General features: G+C 39.3%; 1 protein-coding gene across 1 annotated transcript; it reads right to left on the bottom strand.

Moving 5' to 3' along the window:
- Positions 1–477: 477 nt before the first annotated feature.
- Positions 478–13,082, bottom strand: LOC109639081 (folylpolyglutamate synthase, mitochondrial-like). Its single transcript, XM_020102357.2, has 15 exons — positions 10,499–13,082; positions 10,236–10,340; positions 9,724–9,777; positions 9,584–9,648; positions 8,958–9,072; positions 8,629–8,706; positions 8,398–8,459; positions 8,193–8,295; positions 7,598–7,675; positions 6,695–6,851; positions 4,920–5,000; positions 4,064–4,211; positions 3,064–3,139; positions 2,930–2,993; positions 478–1,863 (listed from the first exon to the last, which is right to left on the bottom strand). Exons 1-15 carry the CDS (start codon positions 10,541–10,543, stop codon positions 1,523–1,525), a joined length of 1,572 nt encoding a protein of 523 aa, XP_019957916.2. The 5' UTR covers positions 10,544–13,082; the 3' UTR covers positions 478–1,522.
- Between the last annotated feature and the right edge of the window lie 238 nt (positions 13,083–13,320).

Genomic DNA, 13,320 nt, shown 5'->3' with positions numbered 1-13,320 from the left:
TTCTAAAACATCCCCCATTAACCCTTTGTCACCCAAACCTGGTCTGAAGTATGGCAGCTCAAATACTCAAGTAATGAAAAGGGATTTGAACAAAGCTAGGAGGGATCAAAGCAAACTTCCTCTAGTAATATTTGGAAAGTAAATATAATAGAAAAACATTGAATTCCACTGAGCTTTTAAGATTGTGTCTGCCTGTCAGCTTAGCTCTGACATTCCAACCAGGAATTCACAGCAGGGGATTCAGGACAGACATGTATTTCTAGTATCTGCATGTTGTGTCATTTTATAAGAGAAGGTTGAATTTCAATGTAAAACATTGACGAAATATCACATTGATTTAGAAAGGAAAAGTTTGTAAGGTGAGGTGCACTCTGTTTTTCAAAATAGAGGCTCAGGTGTTTATTATTATAAACCCATTTTAGGAGCTGTAATTGTCAGTAATATCAGTTTTGCCTCACTTGAACTTAAACAATTTAAAAGTCATAACTTTACTTTAATCCAATTACGACATATTTACAAGTTGAGCGGGAGTGAGTCTTCAGAAGTCCTGAGCAGTTGTTGCTTTGCCTGATCTGTAATTCAGGCTTAGCATTGGTCATCATCAGCATTTTGATATTAAAAAATAATCACGCACGTCAGTTTCTTTAATGTGTTACATCACATAATACATGTCTGAGACAATGTTCAGATATCTGAATTATACCCACTGTGTCTGAGCATGTGACTTCAGTATACAAATACAGGCACAAAAGAACCATGATCTGTCTCCAGTCATGGGGCTTTTGTTGCATGGACCATGCTGCAGGTAGGGCTCCAGATGTGGGCTCTGGTCACTGTTGTGACAGTCATGTGCTTTGGCCGACCGCACTCTGAATCCATTGCTAACAAAAGCAGTGCATTTCCGAACCATATTTGCTGCCGCAGTTTATTTGTATAGGGAGATCGACTTGAATATGCACTCATAGGTTGACTTAATTCCATGATGAACTTTTCAAAACAATTTCATTTTAAATCTTTGTCATCAAAAATGTTTTATTTCAAATGAATAAATACAAAATAAGCAGTAGTATAATTGAAATAGATCATGTAACATAATTTTGTGTCAATTAAATTAAATATTAAACCAGCTATATAAACAGAGACGAAAGCTTTCAAGTAGTGACCAATATTTTTGATATAGAAACAAACCACATATTGTAAATGCTCCACATACGTTTGGCTTTATAACCTGATGTCATAGTGACACCTAGCTAAAATATCAAGTTGGAGGTATTATTACAATCTCTAGAAACAGTCCTGGGATTGAAACCCTATTTGTAAACCTAGAATATCAATTAACTGTTGGGTAGAACAGAGTTTGTCTCCATATATGACTATCATAGAAATACGGTTGCAGAGTGACTGGGGTACAAACAGGCCATGATAAATAACTGTGTCTGTAACTGTTGAATGTAAACCATTAGTTTAGAGTGCTGCTGTTGATCATCACATTTATCAAAGAGACTATGTTGACTCAGATGAGTCATGAGTCCAATGAAGGCTCCAGATGTTTGAGTACTCCTCCCACCAGGTACAGACTTCCAGTCACCAGCACAGAGATGGTACCCGTCTCTCTCAGCCTGTCATTGAACTCAGTGGGGCCCATTGATCCAGCGGGTTTCAACACTGGCTGTCCTCCCTGCTTTATCCATCGGAGGGCGCTTGGAATGCAGGGGAACACCAGGCTGTGACTCGCAGAGCTGGTCACCAGGTGGCGCTGGTGAGGATGGATCGTTTCTGCTGTGTTCAGGTGCTGCCAGCTGCTCTGGTTTTCTCTGCAGCGAGTCAGTAGGCGCTGCACACACACACTGATGCTGTGATGAGCTACAGAGGGCAGCAGCATGGGAGAAGCAGGAGTGCATGTGAATACAAAAAGAAGAAATATTAATAAACCCTGCTGACTCGTTTAAAGAATATATTTGTATAAATACTATATACTGTGCAAATATTTCCCATCCACTGTCAAATGTTTTACTGATCTGCTTAAAACCTGTTTTAACATGTCAAAGACATGTGACAATATGCTGTTCACATTTTTAAATCAACGCCCCACCCAACCCCCTCACCCCCACCCAATATAGTGACAAAAACAACTTACTGTAGAAAAGAGAAATATGAAGAGGTGATACATGGACAAACCAGAAACTATTTATAACACTCTTTATTAAGATACACCAATTAAAATGAGATGTTGCTCATTTAAAATCACTTTAAATTGCCTTGCTTTAGAAACAAACGTGCCTTGCTTGTATTTAAAATCTTTAAACAGATTCAATTCAGTTTTATTTGTATAGCACCAAATCACAATATACATTATCTCAAGGTATTTTACATAGAAGGTCAAGACCTTAAAACCTTATTAATATAGAGAAACCCAACAGTTCCCAATATGAGCAGCACTGTGGTGACTGTGGAGAGAAAAACTCCCCATGTGTTTCAACACAACACCCTGAAGTGCTCCATTAATGAAGAAGATTTTTGTACCATTAAATGAAAATAGAAGCTGGGCATTTTGGTAGACCTCCAGTCTTTTCAGTCAGCATCAAATTTGCACTCACTCATAGATATCAATCCCCACAATGTGCCAGATTTTTTCTTAATCAAGATCTCCATATTATTCCCTGAGAAATTGATGAAAATCACACACAACTCTCAACAACATTAAATCCATGTTAACAGATGCAAAAATCACATAAGATTCAACTGATTCAAGAATCAGTTAAGATATTTGCATCTGTTGGGTAACACTTATTCTCTCCCAGACCACACAGTGTAAATAAATCTGTATTCCAGGGCTCACTTTGTTCAACAAGCCCCAGAGTTCCACTAAAATGGAGGAAATCAGGCAGGATCCCATGCATGACAGTGATTAAATCATCACTCATCTCACCTGTGTTGTCAGCAGGTGTTTCCGTGACGTTGGGACAGAAGAGAGCGTAGTCAAACTGGCAGGGCTGCAAGTCACACACAGTCATTAGTGTCATGTGGGTGTTGTGGATGCACTGAAGTTTGTGTTTGACTCACCAGCAGCACTTTGAGTAACGCAGCAGGGTCCCTCTCTCCCGTTGTGTTAAAGAGCAGGACTTTAAGTGCACGGCTCCTGTAAGACAGACAGGGTTTGTATTTATAAAGCACTTTTCTAGTCTTAAGGACCACTCAAAGCACTTTACAGGACAGTTTATTGACATTCACACACACATTCATACAGTGCATCCATGGGCAGCACTGAGGGGCAATTTGGGATTCAGTATCTTGCCCAAGGACACTTCAGGTGGGGAAGACTGGGATCGAACCAGCTTCTAGTTAGAGGACACACACCCAGAGTGTGTGTCTCAGCCACGGCCAGCCCCAGAAGAAGATCTAGTTCTGAAAGTCACTCCTCTAAAACAACAAAAACATTACTAAACACATATTTCTTCTCTCTATTGTTATCCAGATAGTTTTGGTGTAATGGATCCATCCACTGAGAAATGGAATTCCTTCTTGTTTTTGTCTCTTTCCAGAAACAGTGTATCCTTTCCTGCTGACCATCCACACACTTTGAAACAGCTTTCCTCAGGACTATTTCCTCAGTGGAAAGTAGTTCCTGACAGTCTGTGTTTGCATGAATTGGGGCAGTGGTTGTGGAAACACTTGGTGTGTACATTAGCTTTGTGAGCACAAACTATAAACCCCCTCACCACATCTTTGAGACAGACAGCTCAGCAGCAACAAGACACAGACAAGGTAAACTGAGAGAATAATTGATCCAGCAAATAAAAAAGTTGATATCATTCAAATTATTCCCCTTTTATTTATTAAAAATATAAACCACTGCAGCTTATATCCCTTTAAAACTGATACTGCTGCATCACGAGCAGAATGACTCTTCATATCATTTTTAGTACTTGCACATTGAATATCCTTACTTTTCCTTTAATTACTTCAGTTACTGGTAACAGAGTATTTCTAAATTGTGGTATTAATTAAGCGTACCTGCGGATCTGAGGACCACACATACATTTCAGTGTTAGTTTTCTCTTACTGAGTCTGATCTCTCTGCATCATCTCCTGTCTGAACCAGCAGACACAGGCCTGCATACTGGCAGTGGTATGTGCTCCATCCAGGTAATATGTGACAGAGCCACACTTCAGCGTCTGGTTTCGTCCCAACCATTCAGTTTCCTGTAGACCTGGAGGGGGATGGGGAGGGAGCGGGTAAGGCGAGTTTATTTATCTAGCACGTTTTCAAGGCAGAACAAAAAGATGTTAGGGAAATAAACAGGAGAAACACACAAAGACAAACAAATGTAGGTAATGTACACCTAAGCTTAAATAGAGGAAGGCCGATTTAAAAGCTGGTATTTGGTGTCGTTAAGCACATATTATAAATATATTATACAAAGACATCTGGATCTTAAGTTGTCAGAGAAATACGCTAAACAAACCAAATGATCTCACAGTCCCTCTGATTCAAACAGTGATTTTGAACATGAGGGTGCCTTACTCAGTGTTTTTATTGGATTTAATCAGCAGGTCAGTTCATGTAGGAGGAGGAGACCATCTCCTGTAAAAACCTCCAGAATCATGAAGGGGTCCATACCAGGAGAAATCTGACTGCACTGACAATGACAACTTCCATTAACACACTTGTTTTGATTGGGCGATCCCTAGTGGCAGCAAATTATATATGCATTACAGCCGAGCAAAAAGAAAGTGACCTAGTGATATTTAATTAAACATTAGTTATTAAATGTGACAGGTTAAGTGAGCGAGTCAGGTTTTAAACTCACTATTAAGTTAATGGGGGTGGAAGAGCTCTTGAAAAAGTGAATGGAAGAAAAAAAAGGTTTATGCAAGATAGTGCAGATACATTTTTCTATCTTCCTTTTGAAACTTGCCTTTCAACATAGCTGTGCTGGGCTGGAATGGGGCAGCTTGAGAGCTCAGTCTGCAGCCTGCAGGAACTAAGCTGTGACCACCTGCAAGTATTCACAAGTGTGAGGTCCCAGCATTATCACACACAATTAACACAGCAAACAAGGAAGAAATCAAAGAAGACCCACAACCTTTGTAGTGAGGTGTTGGCTCACAGGTTCACATCATGCAGATCACAGGAAAAGTGGCCCCATGTAAAGAAATGTGTGAAAAAAGTTCATTTTCACTAGAAAGACACCTGCTTGTTAGCTCATGTACAGTAACTAGGAGGAATCTCTGCTTGTCTGTCCTGCTCATCTGATCTTCTCCAAACTTGGAGAAGAGGACTTGAGGAAATGTAATGTTAAAGGTTCAGTGTGTAAGATTTAGGTGAAAGGGACCTATTGGCAGAATATAATATAAAATAATCCTGATGATTATATATTTAAATACTTAATAGTTACACAGGGAGCAGGTGCTCTTTACGGAGGCCGCCATGTTTTTTACATTAGTCCAGACTGGACAAACTAAACACCTTTTGAGTTTTTATGACAACTGAAGCTACCACAGGTTCTTTTTCATGTTTGGAAGGAGAGGGTGAGGTGAGGGGTGTTCAGCTGCAACATGCAACTTCACCACTAGATGTCACTAAATTCTACACACTGAACCTTTAACTGGGAGGTTTTTGTTTGTTGAATCTCCAGGAAGCTTAAACATTGCTTTTCTAGATGCTGCCTGGAGAAGAAAAGGCAGAGCACATTGGGAATCTGTGACAGCTGATAGAAGAGCACACTGGTGTCCTTGTTGTGCTTAGAATTTTCAAGAGAAAGAAATAAAACTGGTGTCCAGAGTCTCTGTGCTTTTTTGTCAGGCTTTACATTGGTCCAATAACACAGCTGGGTAACCTGTACTACCTTTGTAGTATGAATACAAAACGCCATGTACAGTCCAGATCTAAAAAGTGAATCCATTGCAAATTGCTGTTTTTATCATTCTTTCTAATAAGTTGCTTTACACTCACTGAACTCTGGAGATCCCCCAGACTAAGAGTGTATGTGTGAAAGTAAATGTTCAAGTGAGAGCATCTAGACTTTCTGCGGACTTTGCCCCCAGTACAAAGTCTGCAGAAAGTCAGAGGAGCTTATGTGAGAAAACAGCGGCACATCCTGTATATGCAGGATTCACTGCAAATGAGCAAATGCTGATGACATTTCTAACACATGACAGACACAGAAGTGAAAAAAAAACAGAACAAATATCTCGGGATGAAAAAAAAACTTGGTGCCACACACGTAGAGAACACAGACAAAGATGGCAAGAGAGGTTTTGTTGATAAGGGCCGACGGCGGTATCGATGTGCTTTCAACAAAAACGTATTATCCACAGCAGAATGAATACAATACAATTCTGCCTCTGCCTGCGGTGCCACCTCTCACCTGAAAGCTCCAGAGATTTCGATGCTATTGTGAATGTGTCTAAGCAGAGAATCTCCTGCTGTGTTGTTCATATGTGAAAGGAGAAAAAGCTGGAGAAAGCCCCCCAGCCTTCCTCCTGAGGTGATGATTGAAAACGTTTATAGTGAGCAGAGTAACTGCACTGCTAAAATAAGTCAGTGTGTAGTTAAGTTCATGAGAAGCCTTCTCACTTGACTCATAATATCAGTAAATATTTTCCTAAAAGTTCATGGTCTCATTAGCATATTTAAAGTCTTCTGCAGTACAGTTTGATGTCATTGACTTTTAGAAGGAAAAGGGCCCACCTCCTGTCTCCTCGGCTTTGTGGCGTTGCAGCCAACTGTAACTGAGCTGCAAAGCAAGTGATGCATTTGAGCGCTGGTGTGTCCCAGCCAGTCCAAGGCTCATGGGCCCACCCACAGCTTCATACTGATCCAGCTCAGGGGACACGTACAGAGGACACTGTAGAGGGTCACAAACAAGTTCAGACGCCTTTATCACATAGATGTGTGCTGTGAAGGCTAGAATTTAAGTTCTTTAAAGAACTAAATCACACAGAGACTCACAAATACACTTCATAACAATTCAAAGGAAACTGATTTGAAGTTATCAAGCCAGGATGAGGGGTTTTATAGAATTATTATTAAATATTATTTCTTTTACATGTGGGTCCCATCTGTGTCTATCCATTATTGTATTGTTTAAGGCTATATGTAAATGTATATGTCCACACAAACACATTTTCATTTTAACGTCAAGATGAGCGCTGAGTCTCTGTCCATATTAACACACCTGAAAGAATATATCACATGTCCATTTATGTCCTCTGATCACGCATGTGCCAATGTAATGAAGCAGTTTGACCATTTGCAGTTGGTTGCAGAAGTTACTAGGAATGAGAAGCATGGTGAAGATTAAGAAAAGGGATTTGTTTTTTGAGGATCAATGATGAGGTGGAATTTTTACTACAGTGCTGGCAATGCTTTGTATTCACTATGTAACTTGTTTGACACAAAAAGGAATGTGGGTGTCTGTGCCATTGTTTCCAAAAGTCTCAGATTCTGTCGATTTAGACCAAAATGCTTCCCTGAAGTTTTCAAACTGGGACAGTAGTGTTTCCAGAGATCCTATATTCCTATACCATATTTGTTTGGACGCAGCCTCAGTCCCATATAAGTGAGGGCTAGAGACAGTGTCTTTATTCTCACCCCGATGTCTTCAGCTCTGCGCTGCAGGATTGTCATGGTACTGGGCTGTTGTCTGACGGTGAAAGCTGGTACACCTGGCTGAGGACAGAGGCAGCCATCACAACACAAACCACATCAGTCTTTCCACATTGTTAATGCTGTAAGTTGAAATTCTTTCTGATTGCTTTAATATGAAACTCAACACAGGAGATCTGTACTGACAACCATCATACCTGATATCACTCCAGCTGAAAACAACGTGCTTTGCAACTCAATACAAGATAATCATCACTGTGGACTTAATGAAAATATAGTTTGTGCCATGTTTCTTTTACCCCCTCATCTTGTTGATCAAATTCACAGATCTTAAACGTTTAATATTACCAGCTGATTTATACATTTGAATGTATTAATTATTTATCTATCATGTGGAGTTTGTAAATGTGTATAGGGTGTTTTTCCGGACCGTTTTTCTTTCTCTGTGGTGTACACTTGTAAAAAAGATCCTGGACTCCATTAGATCACCAAACTGAATACATATTATATAAAATTGCTAACATTCGTCTAATAACCATTGGATCTGTTTGTTACACTAAGTGAAGGAATGTTGTTTTACCTTAAATATCCCAGCCTTCTGCCAAGCAATCTTCTCCATTGTGTCTCCAAGCAGACTACAGTGATCAAAACCAAGAGATGTGATCCCACACACCCATGGCTTCCTATGGACCAAACATAATGATGAACTCAACATATTTAGTTTTCTATTATTAAGCAAGACAGATAATATATATATAAAACCATTTCATTACCCAAAACATTACCTAATTATATTTGTGCAGTCATACTGCCCTCCAATCCCCACTTCAATCACTGCTAAATCCACCTGTGCTCAGAGAAAAGCCACAGAGAACAAAGTATCAGGCTTTGTGTGTGTGTGTGTGTGTGTGTGTGTGTGTGTGTGTGTGTGTGTGTGTGTGTGTGTGTGTGTGTGTGTGTGTGTGTGTGTGTGTGTGTGTGTGTGTGTGTGTGTGTGTGTGCATGTGCAGCTTTACCCTCTCCTGCAGGAAGACATGAAACGCAAGAAGAGTCAGGAACTGGAAATAGAAGGGCATGGTGCCTCCATGGGCATCCTGTGGATTCATGGAGGTGTAACTGTTATTTGAAAGTTGAAGTATGTCTGATGGTATCAGAGTGTGTGTACTTGGATACTGAACAAGTTTACTAATGTTAAAGCTCAGTGCAGTGATGGTGGTTGTTGTAAAAAGTGTGGGCTGATGCTCATATGAATGTATCTCTTAATAAAACAAGAGAACACCATAAACAAATCCATGTATCCACTTTCATGAAAGTCATATGGACTGAAATCATGAAAGGGTCCTACCTTTGTTTCCTCTAGTCGCTCATACGCCTCCCAAAAGTACTTGGTAAAAAGCTGCTTGCTGATTGGCCATCCATTGATGCGTATTCTCTCTCTGACATGAACCAAGTGTGGAGAGCTAAAGGCAGAAATACTGTGGTCATTTTCACCGATCAAATAATGAATTCCACAGAAACTTAGTGAGGGGTGTTACACACCAAAAGGAAAAAAATTAAAGTTATACTGTATGTTAACATAAAATGTAAAAATGTTGTTGTGAACTAATATGTAAATGTATGAACCAACAGTAAAAAGATTCACCCTACCCTTCACTCTACCCAAAACAAACTACAGATAAACTCATGTTATCTCCCAGACAGGCAGACTTGAAACAGCAACTGTTAACCATTAATTAGTTGAAGAGAAAACCAGCCAAAGTCCAGACTCCAATCTATACAACACCATGATAATATAATATTGTAATACTTTTTCATATTTAATATGGTTTTGTTATAATTGAGCACTGGTATTAACACATTTATTTTTGTGAGCATCACCATTATCATTGTTGGCATTTCTGCTTAATTATTTTCTAAAATATTTCATTCTGAAATTATAATAATATAATATAATTAATTAATAATTAATACCTGTAAAATCCTGTGCGAAAGCCATAATTCCTGATTATTCTTTCAGTGAAAGCACACGTTGATCCCTGGAAAAAAGACATTTTTATTGTGGATATTGTTGTTTCACTGTTAAATTAGAAGATAGTTCTGCTGTCTGATACCTTTCCTTTAGTCCCAGTGACATGGATGATGTTGAGTTTGTCCAGTTCACCCACCTGAAGAATTTACAGGTGCAGACATAGTGATGAACACAGATCCTGACTATTCTGACTATGTGACTTCTGTTATTTACATGTGTTGGAATGCATCAACTGAGTGGTTCTTATTCTTTACTCTGTTGTACTGTGTTGCTACTTAGACTTTACTTTACATTTCAATACTTCAATACTCCAAACTGCTTCCACCACATTATGGAGTATAGTAAAGTAGTGAAAGTAGCATAAAGAGACTTCTAATCTTCTAACAGAGCCCCTTGATGATACAAACTATAGGGCACCTTCAAGTTTATCAAATAGGTAAGATTCCCACTTTATAAACTAATGATGATAAATCAGACTGGATGTGTCCAGGTTAGTTTCTGAGCGCTCTTCTTACACAAATTAGATAGAATTAAAACAATCCAGAGACACTTGGATGATGATGGAATAGTTGCTGGTGTAATGTCTGTACGTACAGCGATGCCAGTGCGATGGAGGAATCCCTGCATGGCCTGGAGCTGCAAGCCTGGATTCTTCTGACGTCCATTATTCTGCAGGCTGTTCAGGACACACACAGCTCTCTGAGGACACACACACACACACACACACACACATAGTGACACTTATAGGAACAACAATCCAGCTAATATTAAACCATGTTAAACAAAAAATCACTTTACCTTTTTATATGAAGGAAGCTTGAAGATAAATGAAAATATTCATGTTTAATGATACTCACTTGAAAAGCTTTGGTCTTGTTCACGACAGCAGTCTGACTCACCATGGTAGTAAAGCCTTATCAGTATATAAACAGTCTATCACTAAGTCGGTACAAAGGCGATATAATCAGCATATATGTAGAACACAGCCGGTTAAAAACTCTCTTGGACTGAGCATGGGAAAAATCAAAGTGGTGTGATCATGTTCCTGCTGTTTTTTTTAGTTTTTTCAGCACGAGGCCACTGTTTGCACAAGGTTTGCAACAGTTTCTCCCAGTTAATGGACTCATAAAAGCATGCTGCCAGAGGAAGGACATATAGAGACAGGTGGCCATCACTGTCGAAACATTCATTTTAACAAATGAATACTCCAAATTTAAGTCTGATTTTCATTCAAAATGACTGATGAGATGACATTGTTTTCAATGAATTAAAGTTCCTACCTCATAATACATCATGAATTTGTCTCTGCTGGTCTTGGATCAGCTTTGTTGTTAGCAGACAAGCTTAATCTAATGGGCACATATTGATTTTTAAGTCCCAGTGTCGGATGATTGTTAGCTGACTAAGAGAAAATGGACAGAGGTCGCCCACCTGAACTGAGCTTCATGTCACATGCACACAATGGATTAATTTTACTTTAATTTATATATTTTAAAACAAATCTTTCAAAATGAATATTTCAATGTGATTTTTCGAATGTGTTCACATTCAACTATATTCAACACATTTCGTGTGCAAGTAGATTGGTGTCTGTGCAATGTCATCAGAGATGTGCACACACAGACAGGGGGTAGTGTCACAAATGGAATGAGAGCCAATGAGCGGATCAATATGAAAAGGGTTTTTTGTGCCTCAAACTACATGATTCATGAAAAATAAATGTTTGTGGATTGTTTGACAATGAAACTGCAGAAATAACCATCCGTTTCAAGGTCATTCAGCTGCATTGTTCCTGATTGTTTGATTAAGGCAGAATAAGAACCCACACTTTTGTCTTCAACATCTTGCCCAATGACACTTTGGAATTCAGACTGGAGGAGACAGTGTACGACCCCTTGTACAACTACATACCTTTTCGGCCACTGCCGCATCCCTCATGTAGCCTCATCGCTGCTACCAGCTGCATTTTTCACTGGAATACGTTAGCCTCCAAGGTTGTCCATCACAGGTTGTGCTGTTTTTTTTTAAAGGTGAGCAATGGGAGTGTGGCCTAAAAATCCCCCTTCAAACATTAGTTTCGAAGTTTGTTCTGTGTTGTCAACTTTATGAAAGATAAACAGATTTAACTCTGAAAAGGCTTTTTACTATTGAGTCAGTGTGAAGTCTACGTTAATTACAACAGTTGACTACAATTATGTGACCTGAGTGCTTGTGGAGACAGCTTTCACCTGGGTTACATGCAGGGTGCGATTGATGTGCATGGAGTTGGGCAGGGGCGTCGTTGTTCTTCAGCCCCCCCAAATAATTATTGGGATTTTTTTTTTATTATTTTTTTTTTTTTTAATTAAACTATTGTTTTACATATGGACAAGTTATTTCTAACATGCTACATATGTGAGTGTGTTTCTGGTTTGTATGTTTTCTCCCCCTTCAAATTACAATACAATAGCCTCTCATCATACTTAACAATAAAAGACAGGGCACTAGCACCTTGGGGAGTCTTCATTGCTGCTGCTCTGGCTTTCTCACTCTGCCAGGTGTCTCTCATCAAGACAGCAGGATTACAGCCAAGGAGTTTAGCTCATAGGAAGTGATGCACGGAGTGAGATTGTAAGTACAGGTAGTTACAGAATTTGGCTATCTGTAGTTGTTAACGATTGTTTCCTGCTTAAATTTAGGTTTACTTGAGGCAAATGAAAGGGAATATTGTAATGAGCTATGTTAACACTAAGCTTGCTAGCTAGCTATTTTGTTAGAAAATGTCTCCAGTGAGCAAGAGTGTGAACGAGCAAATTTGAAATGTAAGAAATAACTATCGACAGCTCTCTATTCTTTGCATTAATATCTATCTCTAGTATTTTAAAACAATAATATCAGTGCCTATAGAATGTTGTTGTTTATAATCAGGTAATGCTAGTGAAAACTAAATGTCATAGTGTCCCTCATAACGCCATTGTACCGGTATATGCAGAGGTGACAGCTCCGCCCAGTCAGATGAGAGAGAGAAGCAGGAAACTGACAGGGCTGAAGGAGCTGGTGTGATGGAGGTTAGTGGTCTACAGGTCTAGAAGGAAACGAGTGGAGTTTTTTTATTTTCTTCTACTGTGAAATGTATAAAAAATGTATAGGCATTTGTTGTCAGGCCCAGGCTACTCCAAGGGATAGCCTAAACTAGATTATTTCATGAAATGTTCATGTCATACAATTGACTTCAGGATTTCGATCAATTAATGTTTCAATGTTTGAACTTTTCTTAAAGGTTCATGCAGAAGGAGAGGCTGAGGCAGAAAAGGGAAGCTGTTCAAGTCAGAGACAGGAAGAGACAACATCAACAACTTGTGATTTCGGTGAAAAAGACACAGGGCCCAGACAGGTTAAGCTGAAGAGCTACCCACAGGACAGCTTTGGTGCTCAGAACAGGTCATTTCACCACAGCTGGTTTGAGAAGTACAGTTGGTTGAAATATTCAGTCAACCATAATGCAGCTTTCTGCTTTGCATGTAGATTGTTTGGCAAAAACATCAAACATGATGCTTTGGTCAGTAGTGGTTGCAAGAACTGGAAGAAAGCATTGTTTATCTTTGGCAAGCACGAGATGGCACAAACACATAGGGACAGTGTTGTTGCATGGCAAAGCTACCAGGCAACTAGACGACAGGGAAACGTTGAACAGATGATA

The sequence above is a fragment of the Paralichthys olivaceus genome, chromosome 4 (assembly GCF_024713975.1).
Source record: "Paralichthys olivaceus isolate ysfri-2021 chromosome 4, ASM2471397v2, whole genome shotgun sequence".
NCBI classification, from domain to species: Eukaryota; Metazoa; Chordata; class Actinopteri; order Pleuronectiformes; family Paralichthyidae; genus Paralichthys; species Paralichthys olivaceus.
The sequence above is the reverse complement of the archived record's forward strand: the minus strand, read 5'-3'. Positions and strand labels throughout refer to the sequence as shown.

Excerpts from the sequence above, each read along its gene's own strand:
- LOC109639081 (XM_020102357.2), bottom strand. The coding sequence starts at position 10,543 with ATGGTGAGTCAGACTGCTGTCGTGAACAAGACCAAAGCTTTTCAA. Across the intron at positions 9,073-9,583 it reads TTTCGCACAGGATTTTACAG|CTCTCCACACTTGGTTCATG; the intron begins GTATTAATTATT and ends TTCTGCCTTTAG. Across the intron at positions 2,994-3,063 it reads CGTTACTCAAAGTGCTGCTG|CCCTGCCAGTTTGACTACGC; the intron begins GTGAGTCAAACA and ends TGTGACTTGCAG.